The sequence below is a fragment of the Chinchilla lanigera genome, unplaced genomic scaffold, assembly GCF_000276665.1.
Source record: "Chinchilla lanigera isolate Chin_1 unplaced genomic scaffold, ChiLan1.0 scaffold00008, whole genome shotgun sequence".
In the NCBI taxonomy this organism is placed as follows: Eukaryota; Metazoa; Chordata; class Mammalia; order Rodentia; family Chinchillidae; genus Chinchilla; species Chinchilla lanigera.
Genome location: NW_004955409.1, coordinates 36,236,054 through 36,252,837, shown reverse-complemented (window position 1 = coordinate 36,252,837; position 16,784 = coordinate 36,236,054). Strand labels below are relative to the sequence as shown.

The following is a 16,784-nucleotide window of genomic DNA, read 5'->3' as shown; positions in this document are numbered from 1 at the left end:
CTTCCCCTGGCAGGATGCAAAGCGTAGGTGCCCCTCAACCATAACGACAGCTGCCACTAGGAGGAGCGGTGGGCTGGGGTACAAGCTCTGGGGCTGTCCGAGGAAGGGACTAGGGTGAGGCCGCGGAGCCTGGAACAGGGGCTGTCCCTTGAAGACAGGAAGGGCTTACAGCGAGGGCCGTCCAAGCACAGTCCAGGGTTGGGACGAGAGGGGTGAGAGAATGAGAAAGGGAATTTCCGGCGACCCAGGTCCCCCGAGAAAGCTCCACTGCGAGGAAGGAGTGGAGAGGGATCCGAGCGAGTGGGAGGGACATAAAGGCAGGGTCTGGCTCGTTAAGGGCTAGAAGGATGTGAAAGGGGGCAGGCGCGGGGACTTTCCTAGGAGGACGCCTTGCCTTGAGGACACCGCTTAGCCGGGATGAATTCAGCCAGAGTCGGGTCCCCGGCAGCGTGGGACTCCTCGAGTGGGGACAGACACAGAGGAAGAGTTTGAGCAAAATGGGATAACCCCTCTCCTGGTTACCCAGAAGCCAGCCTGGAGAAAGAGGGAAGAGCGGTGGACTTGGAGAAATACGCAGGGTCGTCAGGGGGAGGAGCCAGGGGCTGGAGCCAGGGGCTGTCTGCCTCCTCATTGGTTGGTACCTGCTCATCATGATCACGCCCCCTGGCTCTTGACCGGCCCTCTCCTTAACCTTAAACCCCGCCTCTTCCTCTGGAGCCGGATCGCAGTCCCGCCCTCCTCCCCAGTACTTCCTGTTCCCGGCTAATCCTGACGCTGGACCCCGGGCTAGTGACCGTGGCCTGAGTGACCCCTCGACGGCTGCGGAGAGCGGGTCAGGTCGCAAAGAGGACAGAAGGCGGGAGGGGTGGCTCTCGGGCCGCGCGCAGCCCGCGCCGGGTCTTGGTGGGCGGCGAGGCTGGGGCTGGCTCCTGCCTCGGGATGCCGGGGGAGGAGGAACAAACCTTCCTGGCCGCCCGCGAGGAGCTGGCGAGCGCCCTGAGAAGGGATTCTGCACAGACATTTGCCCTGGAGCAGCTCCGGCCACTACTGGCCACCTCCTTGCCTCCAGCCTCTCGCTACCTGCTACTGGACGCCGCACGACTGGTTAGCTGCAACGCTCATGGGGAGGTGAGGTCAGGCCCGGCCCTGCCTGGCTCAGAAAGGGGACCTAAGTCCAGAGGCCAGGGCTGGTCTGGGCTCACATCTCTGCTCTCTGCTGCTCCCAGCCCCTAAACTACCTCAACACTCTGGCCACGGCCCTGAACATCCTGGAGAAATACGGCCGCAACCTTCTCAGCCCTCAGCGGCCTCGGTACTGGCGCTCGGTCAAGTTTAATAACCCTGTCTTTCGCAGCACCGTGGATGCTGTGCAGGTGAAACCCTTGGGGCTTGTGGGAAAGGGGACTAGACCGCGGCTGGGGATTGGCTGCAAAGGGCCTGGGTGAATGAGAACTGATCCAGTCCGATTGCCAACCGGGCCTGCAGGGTGGTCACTTCTTGTGAATGTGTGGCAGGGGGGCCGGGATGTGCTGCGGTTGTATGGCTATACTGAGGAGCGGCCGGATGGACTGAGCTTCCCGGAAGACCAGGAGGAGCCAGATGAGCACCAGGTTGCTACAGTCACACTGGAAGTACTGCTGCTTCGGACAGAGCTCAGTCTACTGTTGCAGGTGAGATATACCTCTAGTCCTGAGGTCTTAAGAACCAAGCAGAACTCCAGCCTAACTCCAGCCACTTTTTTTTTGGTCTTTTTGAGACAGGGTCTAGCTATGCAGTTCAGGCTGGCCTTGAGCTCACTTTATAGCCCAGGCTGGTCTTGAACTCGGAGTGATTCTCCTGCCTCAGCCTCCCGAGTGCTGGGATTACAGGCGTGCGTCACCGCGCCCGGCAAATCCAGCCACTTTTAGAACCCCCATGCTGCTGAACCATGAGCCTGGTCCCCACAGCAATCTGGGAGCTCCTAGTACTGTTCTTCTCCCTGTGACTGTTAGGGGACCAGGACTTAAGAGAGAGAGTCCTGTTCTAAGGCTGTAGGTGAAAACCCTTTTCATCTTGTTTGCAGAATGCTCATCCAAGAGAGAAAGCACTGGAGCAGCTGCTGAAAGACAAAGTTGAAGATGATGTAAGAAGGGCGAGAAAGGTGCTGTTGAACAGAGGAAACAGGAATTGTGGGACTCTGTCCCCAGGCCCTTGCCCATTTCTCTGCCCTATCTTCTTCAGGTGCTGCAGCATTCAGAGTTAGACCCCCTACTGAGAGAAATGGCTCCTGGCCCCCTCACTCCACCCTCTGCTGCAGGTATTACTGGTCCTGTGTAGGGAGGGGTGGGACACTATATTGATGGAAATTTGGGATCTTCTTGGTTATTTGTTAGGTTTTTCAAAGAGATTAAAATTGCTTCCTTGGCTGGGGATATAGCTCAGCAGCACAAGCACCTGCCTGGCAAGTGTAAGGTCCTGAGTTCAGTTCCAGGTACCAAAAAAAAAAACCCCTAAAATTGCTTCCTTGAGTCCAGATGTGCTAAAAATAGTCTTGTGCATATAGCAGATTCATATATAACTGGTCTTTTAAAGAAAGGTGTTCTGTTCTCTTTGTTTCTACATTCCAGGCCCCCCTTCTGGTCCCTGTTTTCTCTGTGGTTCTGCCCCAGGCACACTGCACTGCCCAGCCTGTAAGCAGGTCTCATGCCCAACTTGTGACCGCCTGTTCCATGGACATCCATCCCGTGCCCATCACCTGCGCCAGACCCTGCCTGGGGCCACCCAGGCCACCCACCTGAGCCCCAGGTGAGAGGCTGTCTTTTCTTGGTAGGAGTAAAATTAAGAAAACCTAAGATTAATTGAGTATTTGTTATGTGCAAGATTCTGTGCTAAAGACTGTCCAGTAGAGGACAAGCAGCCAGTCACAGGCTTTAAGGAGATTATAGACATATATGTCAAGCCAGTGGCAGTTGCAATAAGATAGGTTATTGTGGTATGCAAACAGGTAGTAGGTGGATGCAATCTGGCCCAAGGGATCATCTCAATCATTAGTACTTTAAACTCTTCACAGGGCTTCAGGCCCCATGTTAGGGATATCTGCCTGGAAGAAACATACTGTAAACTGTCATTTAAATATTGAGCAGATAACAAGGGCATTCCAGGGAGATCAACATGTGCAAAGGCCAGAGCCTGGGACATGGGGGATGCACAAGGGTGAGGGACCCAGGCACCAAGTCCCACCTCAGCAGGCCGTGTCTGCTTTTCTGTTACAGTTTACCTGCCTCAGCTCCACCGCGGCTCCCCTTGACTTCCCTGCTGGCCCAAGGAGACTGCTCTCTTTCTTCCCCAAATCCTGCAAGTGCCCGTCTACCCTGGCACTGTGCTACCTGCGCCATGTTAAATGAGCCTTGGGCAGTGCTCTGTGTGGCCTGTGACCGGCCCAGAGGCTGTAAGGTGTTGGGGCCAGGGATTGAGAGTTCCCAAGGAACTGGAGGCCTAGAGCCTGAGCTTGCACGGGGTCAGTGGGCCTGCCAGAGCTGTACCTTTGAGAATGAGGCAGCAGCTGTGCTATGTGCCATGTGTGAGCGACCTCGGCTGGCCCAGCCTCCCAGCTTGGTGGTGGATTCCCACGATGCTGGCATTTGCCTGCAGCCCCTTAAGGTAACCTGTTGCTGGCCTTCCAACTCATTATTTGCACCTAGTACCTCAGACTACTGTCTACTTCCTCACTCCTCGTTTTCCATCAGTTTTCTCCAATTCCCTGTGTATATTCTGTCATGAACCTCAGCCAGCCAGCCAATGGGATGATTCTCTCTACCTTCCCAGCAGGGGGATACTTTGCATTCCTCTGCCCAGACTCAAGTCTGGTACTGTATTCACTGTACCTTCTGCAACTCGGGCCCTGGCTGGGTGTGTGCTGTGTGCAATCGGACCAGCAGCCCCATCCCAGCACAGCATGTTCCCCGGCTGGATGCAAGCTCTTTGGAAAAGGAACTGCCAAAGCCTGGGCCTTCACAACATCTCAGTGCCCCTCTGCCCAGTTCCTGTGGAGACCCTGAGAAACAACGCCAAGACAAGATGCGGGAGGAGGGTCTTCAGTTAGTGATCAAGATCCGGGTGAGGATGGGGCCTGGGATGAGGTGGGGCTGAACTGGTAAGGGGAGGGAAGATGCTATGGCTTTTTAATAGGAGTTCTTATAAAGCTTGTCATTGTTAACAGCAGCTGCCTTTTACTGAACACTTTGCACGTGGCAGGTACCACACTATGCACAGTCGCATGACCAGTATAGCTGAGCTTGGCCACTGGCAGCATCCTGGGTCAGGCTGAGGGTGGATGGAGAGTGCCCTCCTGACGGGCCTTCTGTGTGTTACTGTCCCATAGGAAGGAGAGGTTGCAGGTGCCTGTCCAGAGGAGATCTTCTCAGCTCTACAGTACTCAGGCACCGAGGTGCCCCTGCAGTGGTTGCACTCAGAGCTGCCTTATGTGCTGGAGATGGTGACAGAGCTGGCTGGCCAGCAGGACCCAGAGCTGGGTGCCTTTTCCTGTCAGGAAGCCCGGAAAGCTTGGCTAGATCGTCATGGCAACCTGGATGAAGCTGTGGAGGAGTGTGTGAGGGCCCGGAGGAGGAAGGTAATGGCTGTTCTGGAAGTGGGTTGGGGTTGAGGGTCTTGGAGTCTCTTACTCTCCCTTGCTTGCTTGCTTTCTTCACTCTCTTTCTCTACTCCCACTTTATAGGTGCAGGAGCTCCAGTCCCTGGGCTTTGGCCCTCAGGAAGGGTCCCTTCAAGCATTGTTCCAGCATGGGGGTGATGTGGCACGGGCCCTGACTGAGCTGCAGCGCCAGCGCCTAGAGCCCTTTCACCAGCGCCTCTGGGACACTGGCCCTGAGCCTTCCTGGGATGGGCCAGACAAGCAGGTGCTGGGAGGGGATGAGGAGCCTGAGAGCCTACCTAGAAAGGCAAGCCGAAGACAGCGAGAGGATCCCTGGGGTCTGACAACCACTTCTTCCCCTCCCACCTGAATTGCAGAGCCTAGTCAGACGACTTTTGGCAGTTTATGCCCTCCCCAGCTGGGGCCGCGCAGAGCTGGCACTGTCACTGCTGCAGGAGACTCCCAGGAACTATGAGTTGTTGGATGTGGTAGAGGCTGTGAGGCACAGCCAGGACCGGGCCTTTCTGCGCCGCTTGCTTGCCCAGGAATGCGCCGTGTGCAGCTGGACCCTGCCCCGCAACCGGGTGAGCCCCGCCCCACCGCACTGGGTGGAGAATTACTGTATTCCCTTTGGACCTCCAGGTCACCCCCACCTGGCCCTCTTTTCTCCTCAGTGGTTCCCGGGGTACCTCTGAAGCCTTCTGAGAAGAAGAGGGCAGGAACAGGCTCCCTTCTCCCTTTATAAAATACTCTGCTGTGGAAGTTTTCAAACACTGTCTTAGTCAGCTTTCTGCTGCTATAACAAATACCTGATAAAATCAGCTTAGAAAGAAAAAGGGTGATTTTGGGTCAGAGTTTTAGAGGGTTCAGTCTAATTGGCTCCATTGCTTTGGCCTTTTGTGGCGCATTGTGGTGGAAGCACTCAGCTCATAGCCTGGAAGCTAAAGAGGAAGAGGGCAGGGTTTCGCAGCCCTTTCAAGGGTGCACCCCGGTGACCTAAAGACCTCCTACCAGGCCCTGCCGCCTAAGGACTCCACTATTTCCCAACAGCACCAGCCTGGAGAGCAGACCTTTACCACTGTCCCTTGAAGGGGCACCTAAGAGCTGATGATAGCAAACATGAAATAATAGATCAAATTGTATGATAAGTCCCCTTAGAGTCCGTAACCCTCAGTGCACTCATCGCCAAGCTCCAGTAATTAGTGACACGTAGGGGCTGGGGATTTAGCTCAGCGGCAAAAGCGCCTGCCTGGCAAGCACAAGGTTGTGAGTTCGATTCCCGGTACCGGAGAAAAACCAAAAAAAAAAAAAAAATTAGTGACATGTGGCCAATCTATGTTTCATCCATACACTTGGAGGATCATTTTGAACCAAATCTTAGGTGCCATATAGTTTTACCTGTAGATCCTTCCATGTGTGTCTCTAAAAGGTAAACTTTGAAAACAAAGCCATGGTACCAGTGTCACACCAAAAAAAATTAACAATAATTCTTCCTGAGGTACCAGGGGTTGAACCCAAAGCTTTCACACTGAGTTATCTCCCCAACCACCCCAACACACACACAGGTTTGTTTTTTTTTTTTAACGAGGTCTCACTCAGTCACTAAGTTGCCCAGGCTGGACTTGAACTTGAGATTTTTCTGCCTTAGCCTCCCAAAGAATAATTCTTTAATATCATTAAAATATCCAACTGTGCTGGGTGGTAGTATGTATGCCTATAATTCCAGTTGCTCAAGAGGCTCAGGAAGAAGGATCAAAAGTTCAAGGCTGGGGGCTGGGGATCTAGCTCAGTGGCACAAGCGCCTGCCTGGCAAGCACAAGGTCCTGGGTCTGATTCCAGGTAGCAAAAAAATAAAAAATACAAACAAACCAAAAAAAAAAGTTCAAGGCTGGTCTAGGCAACTTTGGGAGGCCTCTTCTCAAAATATACTTCTAAAAAATGTCTGGGTGCCAGATATGGTGGTGAATGCCTGTAATCCCAGAGAGGCTGAAGCAAGAGGATTGCTGTGAGTTGAGGCCAGCCTGGGCTACATAGTAAGTTCAAGTAGCATGTATGAGGGGCCCTGTATTCAATTCTCAGTACTACCAAAAAAAGAAAGCAATCCAGTTGGTAGGAACAAGCCCTTTTTACCTCCTGAGCTTCAGTTTAGTCTAGGTCAGAAGTGGCAGCTCACTGGCCAAATGCAGTCAAGTTTGGTTATCCAGCTCTGTGTATTTTATTTTCTTATTACTCTTTATTTTTATTATTATTTATTTATTTACTTATTTACTTATTTGGGGGGATACTGGGAATTGAACTCAGGACCTCATGTTTGCCAGGCAGGCACTATACCGCTAAGCTGTATCTCCGGCTTTTATTACTCTTTATTTTACAAAATAATCATGAACAAGGCATAGTTGTGCACATCTGTAATCGCAGTCTTGGGGGCTGAGGCAGGAAGATTGGGCAATATAGCAGTTTAATGAGACCCTGACTCAAAATTTTAAAAAGTCTAGAAACTGGCATAGTGGTGCATACCTGTGATCCCAGCACTTGGGAGTTTGAGGCCACCCTGGGCTACATAAGGAGTTCAAGGCCAGCCCAGCCTGAACTACATAGCAAGATGAGACACACACACACACGCATGCATGCACGCACGCACGCACGCAGTTTAGTGCAGAGGATCACATGTTCACCTGTGCATGTGTTCCCCCATAGTGCCCACTTAGTACAGTTAGGTCACCTCTGATACTGGACAAATTTCATGAAAGGGAGGGAGATCTGGTGGGAAGCCCAGGCCATCTGGTTGGATGGGGAGAGCCTCCTTGCCCAGTCATGGTGCCAGTTTCTTCCTGGCCTGAGTTCAGTCCCAGTACCACAAACAAAAGAAGGCAAAATAGGGGCTGGGGATTTAGCTCAGCGGCACATCGCCTGCCTGGCAAGCGCAAGGTTGTGAGTTTGATTCCCGGTACCGGAGAAAAACCAAAAAACCAAAAAACAAAAGAAGGCAAAATAATTGTAGATTTATAGAAAGTTGCAAAAATAGTACCAAGTCCTATGGGCTCTTCACCCCCCCCTATGGTGATGTCTTCTTATATGATTATAATGTAATATCAAGACCAAGAAATATACACTGACACCATAATGATATTGCAGCTCTTTCTTTTCATGGATGTGAGGTTCTTTGCAATTTTATCCCATACACAGATACATAAAACCAATACCATAAGCAAGATACAGACTGTTCCATCACCACAAAGAATCCCCTTCTGCAGCACCCCATAATCATAACCTCCTTCCCCCGACAGGGTCACCTGACAACCAGTAATTGCTTCTGTATCTCTGCAGTGTCATTTCAAGGATATTATTTGCATGTTTGTTTTTAATTGAACGTGAATGCCTTCAGAGACATGTTTATGTTTACCTCCACCTGACCGTCTCCAGACATTTGGGTGGCTGGGCTGCCTGCCTGGCATCTTGGCGTTTGAGATTCTACCCCTGCCCAGTTAAATCCTTGTTTTTCAGAAGACACCTAAAAGCTACTGCCCCTTCCCAGGACAAGCATCTGTGGTTTCTGACCCCCTTCGTTCCCTTCTCATTCTTCTCCTGTAGATGCAGGCTCTGATTTCCTGTGAGTGCACCATCTGTCCTGACTGCTTCCGCCAACACTTCACCATTGCACTGAAGGAAAAGCACATCACAGACATGGTGTGCCCCGCCTGTGGCCGCCCCGACCTCACCGATGACACACAGTTACTCAGCTACTTCTCTACCCTTGATATCCAGGTACTGCAGCCCTTAGGGTTCAGGTGCCCTAGGCTTTGCACAGGGACTGTACCCACCCACACCACGTCTGCATCCTGTCCCCAGCTTCGGGAGAGTCTGGAGCCAGATGCTTATGCACTGTTTCATAAAAAGCTGACTGAGGCTGTGCTAATGCGGGACCCCAAGTTTTTGTGGTGTGCCCAGGTATGTGCCCTGCCCAGAAGAGCTGGCTGTGGAGGGACAGGGATGATGCAAGTAAGGCCTTGAGTAGCTTTATGTTCTTACACTCACAGTGCTCCTTTGGCTTCATATATGAGCGTGAACAGCTGGAGGCAACATGTCCCCAGTGTCACCAGACTTTCTGTGTCCGCTGCAAGCGCCAGGTGAGTCTCAGTGTTCGTCCTTAGAGAAATATTTACTAAGCTACTTCCAGGTACTGTGTTAGACTCAGGGAGTATATTGGAAGGCAAAACAGACATGAGCTCTGAGCTCAAAGAACTTACTAGGTAGCAAGCTGTGCCCAAGGGGAGGGAGAGGAGGGAGAGAGGAAGGAGGAAAGAAAAAGGGAAGAGAGAAAGCAGGAGAAGGGAAGGTGGAGAAAGGAAAGGGAAAAGAGGCAGGGTGGAAGAAAATCAAGGGAAGGAGGAAATAATTTACATAGGCATAAGTTCTTTTTCTTTTTTTTTTTTTTGGTACTGGGAATCGAACTCGGGACCTTGTGCTTGCAGGCAGGCATTTGTGCCACTGAGCTATATCCCCGGCCCCATGGCATAAGTTCTATAAAGAAAATAGAGATCTGAGATAAGGAATAGCAGCACGGACCCACTGAGGTAGAGAGGTCAACAAAGTGTTCTCTAGAATGGTTTAATTGATCAGACCTGAAAGATGAGAAGCCAGCCATGCAGAGAGATCAGCCCATGAAAAGGCCAAAGGTAGAAAGTGCTGTCGGCTGGCTCCTCGAGAACAAGGATCAGGCTGACAGGCAGCAGGTGCAGAGCTGGTTGCCAGATCAACAGACCGCCATTGAGGCCAGGCGAGACAAGCATGTCCGTCACTCTGAGACTCAGCAAGGCCTGACACGTCTCATTTATCTTTTAAGAAACACCGTTTGATACCAATGGACTTGTACCTACATTATGAAGCATAATAATAAAATGAAACCCGAGACCATGACAGCTGCCAATACCGTGAAGCTCCCGATTTAGCTTTGAAAAGGCTTGCAGGAGTGTGGAGAATGGGCCCCAGGGAGTGCAAGGGAAAGAGACTAGTAACCCGAGCAGGTAACTGAGGCAAGGCCTGATGACGGCCTGGAGAAACCTGGCGGCAGAAGGGATGAAGATAGGGGACAGAGTTGAGATAGGTTTGGAGTGGTAGAACCTAGACTTGTTAATGAATATGAGACGGAATAAGAACATGGGGGAACCATGTGTCCAGCGTGTGAGCACATGGTGGGTGGCATGACATAAACTGGGACCCACGAGATGTGAGTGGAAGGGACCGCAAGTAGAGCCTGGGGTGGGACAGAGCTCCTTTCCTTCTGGCAGTGGGAGGAGCAGCACCGAGGACAGAGCTGTGAGGAGTTCCAGAACTGGAAACGCAATAACGACCCAGAATACCAGGCCCAGGGCCTGGCGATGTATCTTCAGGAAAATGGCATTGGTAAGCTTGTCCCACTGCCTGTCTACTCAGTGGTCTATCAGCAGCACGGCTCTCTCCTTGAGGGCCTTGAGCTGCAGTGGCAGCCCCAGCCCTGACCCGCCATCCCCTACAGACTGTCCGAAATGCAAGTTCTCCTACGCCCTGGCTCGCGGAGGCTGCATGCACTTTCACTGCACCCAGTGCCGCCACCAGTTCTGCAGCGGCTGCTACAACACCTTTTATGCCAAAAATGTGAGCTCAGGGTGGGGAAGGGAGAGGAGGGTAGGGGGCTGCCATTGGGTTTGAGGGTCAGAGGCCATTGAGGAACAGTCCAGGGGAGAAAAGAGATCAGTAGGATGTAAAGTGCGTCTGTCTCTCCACCTTCCCCTTTTGCCTGCTCCAGACCGTCCAATGTCTCCATCTCCCTTCACCCCATGCCCCTCATGCAGGGGTTCCTGAGAAGCCAAGACCCCAGCAGTCTCTTAAGTTTTCCTCTCTCATCTGGGTTTCTACCAGAAATGTCCAGAGCCTAACTGCAGGGTGAAAAAGTCCCTGCATGCTCACCACCCTCGAGACTGCCTTTTCTACCTGCGCGATTGGACTGCTGCCCGGCTCCAGAAGCTGCTACAGGTCAGAGGTGGTGGCCTGGTTGGGTTGGCAGGTTGTTCAGGAGGAGGAGGAAGGGCACAGGGTGGGCATGAGTGGAAACATTCTTGCAGGGCCCAAGGTGGGCACAGAAGGCTAGGAAATGCAACAGTAGCTGGCATCAAGGGGAACATAATGCCCATCTGTCTCTGCCCCTCCTCAGGACAATAACATCATGTTTAACACAGAGCCTCCTGCTGGAGCCCGGGCAGCCCCTGGAGGTGAGTGTCAGACAGGCCTCGGGGAAGGGGAGGTGGTGCGCTGGACTCACTGTGTGCCAGTGTGGGAACAGTTTGGCCAGCTAGTTAACTTCCCCAGATCTAGTTTTTCCTCCTCTGTAAAATGGGGATTATAATAGTCATGTTTCTACTAAGCTGTTTTACAAAATCATTAAAGCACATGGCCCTAGGCGGGGCATGGTGGTGCATGCCTGTAATCCCAGCACTTGGGAGGCTGAGGCAGGCGAATTGCCATGGGTTCGAGACCAGCCTGGACTACATAGTAAGTTCAAGGCCAGCCTGAACTACACGGTGAGACCCTGTCTCAGAAAAAAAAAAAAAAAGAAAAAAAAACATGGCCCTCATGTTGTTTCTTCTCACGTTCTCAAATGATAACGCTTCATGAATCAGCTCTGTATTTAATGAAACCTGGCAGTTGCAGGGCACTGTTTCAGGTTCCATGAGGGCCACAGGTAAGTTAACCGTCCAAGAGCTAAGTAACGAGAGAGATACGAGGGAGTAAGTGGTGATGGGCCAAAAGCCAGCATGGGTAAAAGTAGGGACAGCAGGGTCCCTGCCTGTGTATGAGAGTTACTGTGCTGCTGGTGGCTTCTCTGAGTAGCCCTAGTGGAGCAGGAGTTCGTGTGCTCAGTCCTCTCCCTGGGGGCTACCTCCACAGGCTCCCTGGATGTCCCCGTTCTGCAGGGGCTTTGTAGGCAGTGGCCTCCTCCCAACAAGGGGTCCCTTCCTCCCCTCCCCTTAGGTGGCTGCCGAGTGATGGAGCAGAAGGAGGTTCCCAATGGGCTCAGGGATGAAGCTTGTGGCAAGGAAACTCCACCTGGCTATGCCGGCCTCTGCCAGTGAGTGCTGGGCAGGCCACAGAGCACGGTGTGGGAGGTGGGAGCCAGGAGTGGTGAGGGTGTGGCCAGGCAGTCAGGTAGGGTTTCTGGGAGCAGTACATCCTGCAAAGAGTGGGAGAGGGGGCTCTTCTGGAAGGGGCATGGATGGGTAGTAGAAGTAGACACTGGTTGGTACTGTTCTACAAGTACAACAGATAGCAATTGTCAGTTTGGTTCTTGTTTTTTGAGATAGGCTCTCACTGTGTAGTTCAGGGTACCCTTGAACTCCCTATGTTGCCCAAGCTGGCCTCTAACTCATGGTGATCCTCCTGCCTCAGCCTCCCAAGTGCTAGAATTACAGGCATGTGCCACCATGCCTGACCTGTTTGATTTTGTGATACTGGGGTGGAACCTGAGGCCTTCCCACTGAGCTACATTGCTGTCTTTGACATAGAGTCTTCCAGAGTCACTGAGTTGCATAGACTAGGGTCTTGAAGTTACTACATTGCCCAGGAAGAAGTCACACTTGTGACTCCTGCCTCAACCTCCCAAAGTGCTGGGATTAGAGGCACGCACCAGCATGCTCAGCTAGGATTCGTCTTGTTTGTCTGAGGGTCCCAGTGCCCAGCTAAGTGCTAGGCCCACTCAGTTAATATTAATTAACCGAAGAACAAATATCCTACTCCCTCATCCCTCCAGGGCACACTACAAAGAGTATCTTGTGAGCCTCATCAATGCCCACTCATTGGACCCAGCAGCTCTGTATGAAGTGGAGGAGCTGGAGACAGCCACTGAGCGCTACCTGCATGTGCACCCCCAGCCCTTGGCTGGAGAGGATGCCCCTGCCTACCAAGCCCGTTTGTCACAGGTAATGCTTTTGGCTCAGCCTTACCTGTCACCTCCCTCCAAATGTCACCTGTCCCAACCTGTTTCTGAGCTCCAGGCATCCAGTATCATTATCCTCTCTCTCCTTCTGCAGAAGCTGATGGAAGAGGTGCCCTTGGGACAGAGTATCCCCCGCAGGAGGAAGTAGCTGAGGGCAGGGGTCTTCAGGAGGGCCCAGTGGCTCCCTCAGGAACAGCTCCAGCACCAATAAAGAGGCATCTTATTGCCAGGCTTCTTGGTGGTCCTTCTTCCTGGCCCTACCATCTAGGGGTGCCAGGGAAAGAGGGGGTGAATGAAATTTTGCTGAAAGGGTCTCCTGCAGCCTACCATCTGAGCCACCTGGACTCAGGCCAGGAAGCAGTTGGTTCCCTGAATGGCCAAGCTCTCCCCGCCCAACCACCTGGCTGGGCTTCCCTCCCGGCCTCCCTCCTTCCCTCCTTTCATGGGATTTAGCTAGTGCTGGGGGTCACCGAGCTGTACCGAGTGCGTACGGTGGGGGGACACAGACACGGGTGTACATGTGGCCCTAAAGCTCCTAGCCAGACCGTAGGAAATTGGCCTCCGTGAGGCGACATCAGCACCACATGCAAAAGGTCAGGTGCAAGCAGGGAGTATGAGAGAGGAGAGGGAGGAGCCCCCTAACGAGGGCGGAGCTGTGCAGAGTCCCGAGTGTTGCTTCCCTCTAGTGGTAGCCGGTTGCCCTGCAACTCGAGCCACGTGACTTCTGGGAAAGGGACCTCCCCGAGGAGAACTGAAACTTAGGGTGGGGACTGTGGAAAGGGGTGGAGAGATCATACGCCGCCTAGCCAGGGCCTGAGGGGCACTGAGCCCTGCAACAGCCCGGACAGCAGCTCAGGTAAGAACAGCCAAAGAGGGAGTCCACCAGGGATCTAGAGCTGCAAGGCCCAGTAAGATTGGAGCCTGACCCTGCCCGAGGCGCCCCGGCGCCTTCTACAGGGCGGAGAGCCTGTGGGTCAGGAAGCAGTTCAAGTTGGCCTGAGAATGAGAGACTGGTAAGGGTCAGCGTTCAGGCCCTGTTGAAAGGGACAGGGAAGAAATGCGCCTGTAGGTCCATGGAGGAAGTCTCTTAATGCAGCCTCAGTAGGCCCTGTTTGTCCCCTTGTCCTCTGGCCCTGCCCACTTGTGTCGTAGCTCCGCCTGTGACCACAGCTCCTAAAGCCCCACCTACCCCTGGAGCACACAAGAGGGCCAAAGGTCAAGGGTGGGTTTGGGGAGATAGGTAAAGAGGGTTGATGAAGCATCTCAGGGACCCTCCTCTGCCTATAGTAAAGAATTGGGATTCTTAACAGCCTTTCACCAGGAGACCTCCAAGGGAATTATCTTTTCTCCCAAACAGTACCTTGCTGAAAAGTATTTTTTTTGTACCAGTATTTGAACTCAGGACTTGCTGAAAAGTCTTTACAACAATGTTTAAAAAAAAAAAAAAAAATGTCTGCTGGGTGTGGTGGTGCACATCTGTTATCCCTGCACTTTGGGAGGCTGAGGCAGGAGGATTGCCACAAGTTCAAGGCCCGCCTAAATTACAGAGTGAGACCTTATTGGAAAAAAAAGACCAGTGTCTAAGGTTTCTATCCAGGTATCAGCTCAGAATGTTAAAAAGAATTACTTTTAAAGTAATTTCTAAAAAAAAAAAAAAGTAATTTCTAGTGAAAATAATTAGGAGTGATGAAAGAAACAAAGTAATTCTGCCTCAGAGAATGTTGTACATGTGGAGCCAAAACGTGGGGCTGTTGCAGCAGCCAGCCCCAGTGGTCAGGGGCTTAGTGGATCTTCCCTCCCGAAGCGCCGTTGTGATGCTTGCTTCCCCTCTTGTCTCCCAGGATGGCGTCAGGCCGGGCTCGCTGCACCCGAAAGCTCCGGAGCTGGGTGGTGGAGCAGGTGGAGAGTGGGCAGTTCCCAGGGGTGTGCTGGGATGACGAGCCAGCCAAGACCATGTTCCGCATTCCCTGGAAGCATGCGGGCAAACAGGACTTCCGGGAGGACCAGGACGCCCTCTTCTTCAAGGTGAAAGGGCCTAGAAGCCGCTCCCCCTGGGGGACGGAGTATGCACTGGTGTGCTTGGCCTCAAGCCCTTTGGTCTCTGTCTAGGTTTCAGATAAGGGGCAGGTTGGAGAGTAGGACCATCTGTGTTCTTTGTAGAGCTCAGTACCAAATGAAAATGCAGAACCCCACATTAAAAGATCAGTATTAAGGATTTCAAAATGGCAGTGGGGGTAGTGGCAGCCACCTGTAATCCCAGCACTCTAGGAGGCTGAGGCAGAAAGATCCTAAGTTTGAGTCCCACCTGGGTACCTTCGCATAGACCTTATCTCAAAAAGGGCCTGGGATGCAGCTCAGTGGGAAGGCCCTGTGTTGAAGTGCCAGTATAGCAAGCAAGCAGAGATTTCAAAGTAGCAGCAGAACACAAACCTGGCACAAGCCCATCCGAGCTCACGGCCTTGAGCTTGCACAGGCCGTGGGCCCAGCCCTCTTGGAGGGGCAGCTGGGGTAGGTAACGTGTTGCCTCTTCTTCGCTTCCTCTCTTTACTAGGCCTGGGCAATATTTAAGGGAAAGTACAAGGATGGGGACATAGGAAGCCCTGCTACCTGGAAGACTCGTCTACGCTGTGCCCTCAACAAGAGTACAGAATTTGAGGAGGTCCCTGAGAGAGGCCGTATGGACATTGCTGAGCCCTACAAGGTGTATCGGCTGCTGCCTCCGGGAACCCTGCCTGGTGAGTGCCGCTTGCCCAGCTGCCCAGCAGAATGAGGAGGAAGGATGGAGACGTGGCCTCCCGAGGCCCCTTGGACTTCCGCCGCGTCCCTGCCTTTTAGGAGCTGCTGCGCAGGTTCCCCTTCCTGGTCCACCCATCTCTTCAGACCCCTTGCCTCCCTCCTTTCCTAAGCTCCTAACGCTTCTCTCCCCTCAACAACTGCACAGCCCAACCAGGGACCCAGAAATCATCAAAGCGACACCACAGTTGTGTATCCCCTGAGAGGGAGAAGGAGGAAGAGGCCTTGAAGAGCTGCACCCTCAGTCCTTCCTGTCTGCAGAACCCCTTCAGTAATGTGAGAGCTGGGGAGGGGCCGGGTGGGCCTGAGGACAGGACAGTAACTGGAGGGGCGGTGGGCTGATCCTAGGTACTTGTGCGCAGGAAGCAGCGAGAGCCACTGGGGGAGTGGGAGTGGGGCACCCCGACGGCGGCGGCGGGAGCGATGGGAATGACGACGGGAGCCCCGGGAGCAGCGGGAGCAGCCCCGAGCCGCCGGAAGGTACCGCATCCCCTGCCTCTGTATCCTCTGTGCTATACCCTCTGGCCCATGGAGTCCTCAGTTCCACTCTGAATGACCGGTACCTTTGCCTCAATTCCAGGTACAGACAGCACCGAGGCCACAGCTGAGGACCCGATGGAGCATTTGTTCTCTGCAGACTTGGACTTAGGTACTTGACTCTTATGAGCCTTTTGTGCTCCCTTCCCTTCCCAGTCTGCTGCTTCTGACCTTGTGTCCTTTGTCCAGTCAGCTTAGTAGCAAATTGTACCCCCTGCCTTACCTTAGACAGAGGCACGGGCTTCTAGACAGAATTCCATGTGCCTGACATACTCCCCACAGTTTTTTTTCAAAAATTCAACCTAACATGCACTGTTCACTGGACATCCACATTAAGACTTCTTTTTTTTTGCTGTATTGAGCGTTGAACCCAGAGCCTCACACATGCTACACAAGTGCTCTACCACTAAGCTATGTTGCTAGCCCTATTTTGAAACAGGATTTCATTAAATTGCCCAGACTGGCCTTGAACTTTCAATCCTCCTGCCTCAGCCTCCTGAGTAGCTGGGATTACAGGCATGTCCCACCAAGCATGGTGGGACACTGATTTCTTTGTGTTCAATAGAAGCCCAGGTTCTGGGGACCTTCTTGTAAACAGCAAGGCCTTGGGCATTAAGCTTTGATGTGGGTGATCTATATATTAGCTACTCTTTTGAATGGTAGGAAAGCCTAAGAGGACACCCCTGGCTGGTGTGGGTTAGGGGTAAGAAGAGGGCATACCTTCTTTCTTTTTTTTTTTTTTCTTCTCCTTTGTTTTTTTTTTTTTTTTTTTTTTTTTCGAGACAGGGACTCTATGTAGTTCAGGCTGGCCTTAAACTCACTGTGTAGCCTAGGCCAGCCTTAAACTTGCAGCAAT

The 16,784-nt window shown here is 52.7% G+C and overlaps 2 protein-coding genes across 3 annotated transcripts in view; both read left to right on the top strand.

Annotated features, from left to right (window-relative positions):
- The first annotated feature begins 671 nt into the window (after nucleotides 1-671).
- Rnf31 (ring finger protein 31) lies at nucleotides 672-12,830 on the top strand. 2 transcript variants are annotated; one of them, XM_005377041.2, is made up of 21 exons: nucleotides 672-1,128; nucleotides 1,227-1,373; nucleotides 1,515-1,670; nucleotides 2,063-2,122; nucleotides 2,221-2,296; nucleotides 2,607-2,784; nucleotides 3,252-3,639; nucleotides 3,808-4,095; nucleotides 4,361-4,609; nucleotides 4,715-4,894; nucleotides 5,007-5,213; nucleotides 8,221-8,394; nucleotides 8,479-8,577; nucleotides 8,667-8,756; nucleotides 9,918-10,032; nucleotides 10,145-10,263; nucleotides 10,528-10,641; nucleotides 10,820-10,877; nucleotides 11,638-11,734; nucleotides 12,413-12,581; nucleotides 12,693-12,830. In XM_005377041.2, exons 1-21 carry the CDS (start codon nucleotides 940-942, stop codon nucleotides 12,744-12,746), a joined length of 3,207 nt encoding a protein of 1,068 aa, XP_005377098.1. In that variant the 5' UTR covers nucleotides 672-939; the 3' UTR covers nucleotides 12,747-12,830. The 2 variants fall into 2 exon arrangements, with proteins under 2 accessions (XP_005377098.1, XP_005377097.1); XM_005377040.2 differs by having other exon boundaries at nucleotides 3,805-4,095.
- A 91-nt stretch (nucleotides 12,831-12,921) lies between these two features.
- Irf9 (interferon regulatory factor 9) overlaps nucleotides 12,922-16,784 on the top strand; it is a 6,284-nt gene continuing 2,421 nt past the window's right edge. The window contains exons 1-6 of the mRNA XM_005377043.2: nucleotides 12,922-13,454; nucleotides 14,440-14,623; nucleotides 15,150-15,333; nucleotides 15,540-15,667; nucleotides 15,754-15,871; nucleotides 15,972-16,040. Coding sequence (XP_005377100.2) covers nucleotides 14,441-14,623; nucleotides 15,150-15,333; nucleotides 15,540-15,667; nucleotides 15,754-15,871; nucleotides 15,972-16,040 — 682 coding nt within the window. The 5' untranslated portion in view covers nucleotides 12,922-13,454; nucleotide 14,440. The remainder of the gene's footprint in view (nucleotides 13,455-14,439; nucleotides 14,624-15,149; nucleotides 15,334-15,539; nucleotides 15,668-15,753; nucleotides 15,872-15,971; nucleotides 16,041-16,784) is intronic.